This window comes from Littorina saxatilis, linkage group LG12 (genome assembly GCF_037325665.1).
Source record: "Littorina saxatilis isolate snail1 linkage group LG12, US_GU_Lsax_2.0, whole genome shotgun sequence".
NCBI classification, from domain to species: Eukaryota; Metazoa; Mollusca; class Gastropoda; order Littorinimorpha; family Littorinidae; genus Littorina; species Littorina saxatilis.
The window spans coordinates 32,202,577-32,211,033 of NC_090256.1; the positions used below are offsets into that span (position 1 = coordinate 32,202,577).

Consider the following 8,457-nt stretch of genomic DNA (forward strand, 5'->3'; position numbering starts at 1 on the left):
AAGACCCCCGATTTAAGACTGGGTGGCCGAGTGGTAACACACTTGCGAGAGGTTGCGAGTTCGACCCTGGGTCAGGGCGTTAGCACTTTTCTCCCCCCTTTCCTAACCTAGGTGGTGGGTTCAAGTGCTAGTCTTTCGGATGAGACGAAAAACCGAGGTCCCTTCGTGTACACTACATTGGGGTGTGCACGTTAAAGATCCCACGATTGACAAAAGGGTCTCTCCTGGCAAAATTGTATAGGCATAGATAAAAATGTCCACCAAAATACCCGTGTGACTTGGAATAATAAGCCGTGAAAAGTAGGATATGCGCCGAAATGGCTGCGATCTGCTGGCCGATGTGAATGCGTGATGTATTGTGTAAAAAAAAATTCCATCTCACACGGCATAAATAAATCCCTGCGCCCGTAATATGTGCGCGATATAAATTGCATTAAAAAAAAATTTAAAAATAAAAAAAATAAATCCCTGCGCTTAGAACTGTATCCACGGAATACGCACGATATAAGCCTCATATTGATTGATTGATTGAAGACTTCCCCCTGTAGGACATTTGTCGGTTTTTTTCTTCAGATTTCAGTTCATAACATGTTAATTTACCTCCATTTTAAAGACTTTCTTATTTTTTAAGACCTGCTTTTCTCTGATTATTGGAGGACTATAAAAGGGGAGGTTCCACTTTTTTTTTTTTACAATTTGACACACGTTCAAGGAACAACCTGTTCAGTCAACAGCGCATAAAAACTCTGACAGAGTTATTCCCAGAAAAAGGCTATTAAATCAAATGAATAAATAAATACTGTCTCACATGTATAAAGCTTCCAGTCAATCAGGAGGGCGCATGAATTAGATGTCCGCAGCAAACAAACAGCAACGTTTGAAAAATCTACCGGAGGCTTTTTTGTTCAGCATTCAATCGTTACATAATATTACAAGTGTCATCCATCACGCATGTGCAATCATATTTACAGCCACAAATCTGTGTTTTCCATGGAACAAGAGTATCACTTCAACTGAAAAGAAACCAAAATTCAATAGCCTAGTTGCATTCTGAAATAGGCGACTTGCCCTATCGGCCAATCAATCAATCAATCAATATGAGGCTTATATCGCGCGTATTCCGTGGGTACAGTTCTAAGCGCAGGGATTTATTTTTTTTTATTTTTTTTTTATTTTATGCAATTTATATTGCGCACATATTACGGGCGCAGGGATTTATTTATGCCGTGTGAGATGGAATTTTTTTTACGCAATACATCACGCATTCACATCGGCCAGCAAATCGCAGCCATTTCGGCGCATATCCTACTTTTCACGGCCTATCATTCCAAGTCACACGGGTATTTTGGTGGACATTTTTATCTATGCCTATACAATTTTGCCAGGAAAGACCCTTTTGTCGATCATGGGATCTTTAACGTGCACACCCCAATGTAGTGTACACGAAGGGACCTCGGTTTTTCGTTTCATCCGAAAGACTAGCGCTTGAACCCACCACCTAGGTTAGGAAAGGGGGGAGAAAATTGCTAACGCCCTGACCCAGGGTCGAACTTGCAACCTCTCGCTTCCGAGCGCGGCGCAAGTGCGTTACCACTACTTAACGTGGCCTTGCGAGATCTGCCAAAAAATGCGGGCATGTTTTGATAGCTCTGTGAGAGATAGCGTTTCAGTTCAGACACTTCGTCTTGAAAATGGTGAATTTGCACCGCGCAGCAGTTGGCTGCAGCAATGATAGCCGCAAGAATAAAGTTCGTTAAAAGTTATTATTATATGAAGTCTTATATCGCGCGCGTATCTCCAGACTCGGACTCAAGGCGCAGGGATCTATTTATGCCATGTGAGATGGAATTTTTTTACACAATACATCACGCATTCACATCGACCAGCAGATCACAGCCATTTCGGCGCATATCCTACTTTTCACGGCCTATTATTCCAAGTCACACGGGTATTTTGGTGGACATTTTTTATCTATGCCTATACAATTTTGCCAGGAAAGACCCCTTTGTCAATCGTGGGATCTTTAACGTGTACACCCCAATGTAGTGTACACGAAGGGACCTCGGTTTTTCATCTCATCCGAAAGACTAGCACTTGAACCCACCACCTAGGTTAGGAAAGTACCCAAGGCATGGCCCGTACACAAAGGAAAGGCGATCGAGTTTTTAATTTTTAATTTTTTTTACACAAGCCAGAGAACACTAGCGCTTGTGAAGCGATGGCTGAATTCTCTTCGACGTCAAAATTACGTGCCATCCCGATACTCCGTTTTCTGTTCAATAACTTTATCAGTTTCGGTTTCTTGTATCCTGAATATTGTATTTTTCTTTCTTTGATGTAATTTTGCAACCTTGGTACTTGCAATCGCACGAAAATTCCCACTCGTGGTAACCGTTTACTTTAGATCAGTGACTGTACATAGCGTATGTATAGAAGGAACGATAACTTTTGAGAGCAAAAAATAAAAAGACAGCACGGAAGTGAATCTTCCTTCTCTTTCGCACAGAAGAGCTATTCAAGCGGGGTATAGACCCTATCGGTATTCCAAGCTCTCGTAATCTCTCGCAAACTTCAGAGCACAGCAAAGCATGCGGTACAGCGATCTCCTGCGAGCTGCAGAAGCCAAGGTTCAAAGTTCTCGCGATGTTCAAAGCATAACAAAGAGCGTGTCTCGCGAGAGCTGCTCAGATACCGAAAAGGTCTATTGTGCAAGTTGGCTATCAGTTCATCAAAATATTGCCACTATGTACAGGGAGCAGCCAGGCTGTGGATTTTTGGCTTATGTCCGAGTGAAAAGTGACTCTATTATTTTACGTAATAAAGTGGAATCCCTCTTTTAAGAACCCCTAGTTCTACTGTAGACTAGAAAGACTTGTGGCGGTCTAAACAAGCATCTTCGCTAGGCCTCAAGGTTATATAACAACATGCTGGATTTTTTTTCTCATAGGACGCTGTATCCTGTTCCCTGGGTGAGTGTAGCCCACAGCATGGTAAGGCCTCAAACTGCAACAACAAAAATGGTTGTTTTACTTTTTTATCAAATTAATGAAGCAATACAATTATCACTTACCAGTACATACACACACACACACACACACACACACACACACACACACACACACACACACACACTTACACTCACAAAGGAAACAAGTCGCGTAAGACGAAAATACAATATTTAGTCAAGTAGCTGTACAGAATGAAACTGAACGCAACGCAACGCAGCAAGACCGTATACTCGTAGCATCGTCACTCCACCGCCCGTGGCAAAGGCAGTGCCCGTGGAATTGACAAGAAGAGCGGGGTATTCGTTGCGCTGAGAAGGATAGCACGCTTTTCTGTACCTCTCTTCGTTTTAACTTTCTGAGCGTGTTTTTAATCCAAACATATCATATCTATATATTTTTGGAATCAGGAACCGACAAGGAATAAGATGAAAGTGTTTTTAAATTGATTTCGAAAAAAAAATTTTGATAATAATTTTTATATATTTAATTTTCAGAGCTTGTTTTTAATCCGAATATAACATATTTATATGTTTTTGGAATCAGCAAATGATGGAGAATAAGATAAACGTAAATTTGGATCGTTTTATAAATTTTTATTTTTTTTACAATTTTCAGATTTTTAATGACCAAAGTCATTAATTAATTTTTAAGCCACCAAGCTGAAATGCAATACCGAAGTCCGGGCTTCGTCGAAGATTACTTGACCAAAATTTCAACCAATTTGGTTGAAAAATGAGGGCGTGACAGTGCCGCCTCAACTTTCACGAAAAGCCGGATATGACGTCATCAAAGACATTTATCAAAAAAATGAAAAAAACGTTCGGGGATTTCATACCCAGGAACTCTCATGTCAAATTTCATAAAGATCGGTCCAGTAGTTTAGTCTGAATCGCTCTACACACACACACACACACACACGCACACACGCACGCACACACGCACATACACCACGACCCTCGTTTCGATTCCCCCTCGATGTTAAAATATTTAGTCAAAACTTGACTAAATATAATAAAGAGGTGACTCCTCCTTTTCATCACCCTCCCTGCAGTGCCACTAGATTTTAAGTTATGGATGCTTGTTTGCTGCTGTTGATGTTCCAGTTTCTTGTCATATCGAATTTACCACTTTTCTTTATTTTTTTTCGTTTTTATTTCCGTTTTCTTCCTTTGACTTTAATTAATTTCTTTTCTTTCTATAGCAGACCTGGGAACCCCTGTTTTGCACTTGGAGTATTTTCAAAGAAACTTAGCGTATTTTCAGAAAAATGAGTGTACTCCACACAGCATTCGAACATCCAAAATGCCGGATCGGCTTCCAGGTGGCATGTGAAGAAAAGTAGTCTGGGAATTTTTTTCCATCGACTGTACTGATCGTATCATATACATTACAATCAAGCGTACAAAATACAGCGAAATCCTGTGGGCTCCCAGGTCTGCTATAGGTCTGGCTTGCTGGCTTGTTTTGTCCCTTTTGCAATCTTTGGCTGTTTGCTTGTTTAGTCCCTTATGCAATCTTTCTGTATTTTTTTAATTGACAAAAGAAGGAATGAATAATAATAAATAAATAAATTAATGATTCTGTACATAAAAGAGGATAAGAATAAGAGGAAAGCGATTTGACATACAGTACGGTGCTACCCATTGGGTTTTTTCTTTTTCATGCATGTGTGTATTGATGTTTCCAATTAAGCCCATAGACTTTCGCTGTGAACTTGGTCGTTTATCGTGCGCATGCGTGCACAAGCGGGTGTTCAGACACCAAGGAGAGTCTGCATAAAGTTGAATCTTAGAGAAATGAATCCCTCGCCGAACATAGGGATTGAACCCACACCGATAGTGACAACTGGTTTTGAAGCCAGCACTGCTACCGACCCCGCCCATTTACCTTTCAAAAGGCAGCTCTATGTGATATAAGGGAAGTAACTCATCAAATAGTACACATGTATGTAATTCCAAAAGAAGCAGCAACTCAGATATTAAACACGAAGATATGGAGAATAAAGAAGTATTCTGTGTGGTCAAAACCTTTGCAGGATCTATCTATAATTGCTCCCCCAAAAGATGTTCAAGGCAGTTGCAAGAAAATTTTGGAGAATATTAACTTTACATTCCAACCTTGGCAGAACTGTGAAACGGAAAGGATTTGCTCTTGTTGTAAGTGCTACAAAGCAAAAACTGTAGACGTCTCTTTTTCCAGCTCACTTTTTCCAGTGACTCAACGACAATGAACTGGTCTTGAAAAAGAAGTCATACATCAAGTACAGTATGCTGTTTTGCTTCGGCAGTCAGCAACACACTCCCATACTTAATTCTTATAAAATCGCTGAAAATGTTGCTATCATTTCAGCAGAGCTGGCAAACTCTTTTCATGAGCTACGGTCTTTAAAACAAAACTCATACATTGTTGACCCAACTGCCTTTTCTCGCTATCTCTTCAGTGTTGTTTCTTAACCCAGGCGGCATCAACCTTCACTTTTTAACATGTGCAAGACACATACAATATCTAACTGTTAACCCTTACACTGGTGCAATTCTGTAACACAGGTTACATAGCCACTGGTGAATTAACAGAGAGAAAAATAACAAGAAACGGTCATATAGGTTTTCGCATCCATGGGAGGTAATCGGAACTGACCAAACAGACTGAGCCAGTAGCGCGACATATGTCGTGACAACAAGGTGACAGTATACGTAAAGTAGCGCGACATATGTCGCGACAACCAGCCTAAGGGTTAACAATGCAGAGAGCAGAAAAGATCTAATGCATTTTAATTCAGAGTAATTACATCCCCCCCTCCCCCCCCCCTCCCCTCCAAGAAATGAAACTTACTGTCAGATTTGATTCCTTCCCTTTCAGTGGCCGACCACGGTCAAAGGTTTGCACTGGTATCCGGTCAGTTTGTTGAAACTTTCCAGAATGGATCCCTCAATTTTCACCATCAACTGTTGCTGTCGTTCTGTTTCGTGATCATATCCAATCAGGTGGTGAAACCCATGTGTGATCGTGGCCTGAAAGTGATACTGATGAAATGATATTATGAACAGTAGGACCCACCTTTTGAGACCTCCATACATCTGAGAGAAAAAGGTGTAAATGATGGAGGTAAATAGACAGAGTTATGAACAGAAAATCAGGAAATTTGAGGTTTCAAAAGAGGTAAGTGGTTTAAGGGGTTGGGGGTGGGATAAACGGGGGCATTTGACAAATTATTATTATCATTATATCATTATCATTCTTATTATTGCTGTATTATTGATACATATATATATATTATATATATGTATGATCATAATTAAACATATTTCTCAAAGTGTTAAACTATTGCACATGTTCACCATTGTGGCTCAATCTCACCATCACAACCGTGTTGAAATCGTCTCCATGGCTTTCACATTGACGCTGAATGTAGGCTGTACCCAAGAAAATATCACCCAGACCTAAATTGTCCTCTTCGTTGAGTGAAGCGCTAGGTAGCGAGCCTGGTTCTGCAATCTGTAACAGAAGATCTTCGAACTGTTCTCTGCATATATATATATACGTGTATCTGTTACTTATTTAGGGACGTTATTTAAGAGCCGCTGTCAGTGAAACTCCAAAATTTCTTTCAAAGCGTGCAAATTTTACTGTCCTTTTGCAGATCGAGCTTCTGAAGGTTTTCCCATTTTGAAAACTGCTGCAATTTTAACTACCCCACGCGGGTTAGGGGGAAGAATTTACCCGATGCTCCCCAGCATGTCGTAAGAGGCGACTAACGGATTCTGTTTCTCTTTTTACCCTTGTTAAGTGTTTCTTGTATAGAATGTATAGTCAATTTTTGTAAAGATTTTAGTCAAGCAGTATGTAAGAAATGTTAAGTCCTTTGTACTGGAAACTTGCATTAAAGAAAGAAAGAAAGAAAATGCAATTTTAACTACTTATATAAATGGCCATTTAACTGCAAATTTGTCAAAAACTATAAATATTATCAACGTCTTTTCTTTTTACTGTAGCCATTATACTTAGCAACAGAAGAATAGGAAAGTTGAGCATTCAAAACGTTGTGTGGAGTTTTGAATCTTGGCGTGGGAGGCAAACACGGTGGTTTGGTGTGTCACCACAGCACAGCAGGAGTTGTCCCCCTTGATTCATGGGCTCAGGTTGCACAGCTATCACTATCACTGTATCAGTACTTGGCAAATTGCACCATTCACACCAGCTTTACCGGTTCTGCACCGAACAATGGAAAGGCTATTATCTGTTCAGTTTCAATGATACGTTTTTTAGGGTCGGACATCTTCACAAGATTGCCACTGCTCAAAATATGCCGGTAAAAATATGTCAGGTTCATTTTTATTTAGCTCAAGATCGATTACGAACAGAAGCACAGATCGAGTTGACACAGTATGTGTTCACTACCCAATTACAAACTACATTGGTTCGTCAAGACGCCCTTTTCACAATCACATTTCAAAGAAAAATGTACCACACTCGTTGCGTTTTATTGTCAAAATAAAACGGTGTAATTACTGTAATGCTCACCTCCAACACGGGGAATGCTAAGACGTCTGTTGGCCCCTCAGCTTTCCTGAAACTCTCATTGAGTTTTGTTATGTAGTAATCCGACACAAACAACACTGACACATCTACCTTATCTATTTCCATCAACCTTCGAATGATATTGGTGTCTTTTCCTATTTGTTGCATGTTCAACTTCACACAAGTTTGAAGATTTTTCAGAACGAGTGTCATGCTGCCGGAAGTTGTTGTCTGCTTCAACGGGCCTGACTAATTACCGCGCGACCACAAGCGACTCTGCGCGACCTCAACTGAACTAAACCATGTATTACTGTTGAGGCTAGTATCTTCATTGTAGTTTCTCACGTTGTACCATATCTTATAGCCAAAGAAATGAAAAATTAGGGAGTTGTGAGGCTTTCTATAAGAGCTAACGAGCGAAAGTGAGAAGCAGCGGATATCTGTCACATCCGACCATGTCCGACAGACGTGAAAAAGCGCCCGACCAGTTTAGAGAGCGTGCGGACCTTCAACTAATTTACTTCATTATTGATTTTGACATTTCTATTATTCTCATAGTTTATTCTTGCATTGTGCCAAGGTTCAATAATTAATTAGAAAAAAAAACACAGCACCAAGTTCCAAAGACTTTCGGCCCACGCTTTCAAAGCCGGTTCAATAGTGAGAATTAGAAAGTGTAGTAGCTTTTGTGAATCTTGGAAGAGCAGCGGTTTTCTGTCAAATCTGACCCTATCCGGCGGCAAAAACTGGAAAAGTGCCAGACCTGTTTTGAATAAAGCGCGCGACCTTAATCTAAGTTAGGCCTACTAACATGATTAACCCGCGTCGTTATAACTGATGATCCACAATTTTTATGTTTTTGTCTTAAATTACGCAAGTTTTAATTCCGAAAAGTGAAAAGTATAGTAGCTATCATAGTGTGCATCGTGCA

At 40.2% G+C, this 8,457-nt stretch overlaps 1 protein-coding gene across 1 annotated transcript; it reads right to left on the bottom strand.

The window, feature by feature from the left end:
- Window positions 1–1,582: 1,582 nt before the first annotated feature.
- LOC138981757 (endoribonuclease YbeY-like) lies at window positions 1,583–7,836 on the bottom strand. Its single transcript, XM_070354832.1, has 4 exons — window positions 7,530–7,836; window positions 6,366–6,503; window positions 5,841–6,019; window positions 1,583–3,003 (listed from the first exon to the last, which is right to left on the bottom strand). The coding sequence occupies exons 1-3, from the start codon at window positions 7,737–7,739 to the stop codon at window positions 5,864–5,866; spliced, it is 504 nt and encodes a 167-aa protein (XP_070210933.1). The 5' UTR covers window positions 7,740–7,836; the 3' UTR covers window positions 1,583–3,003; window positions 5,841–5,863.
- Window positions 7,837–8,457: the final 621 nt, after the last annotated feature.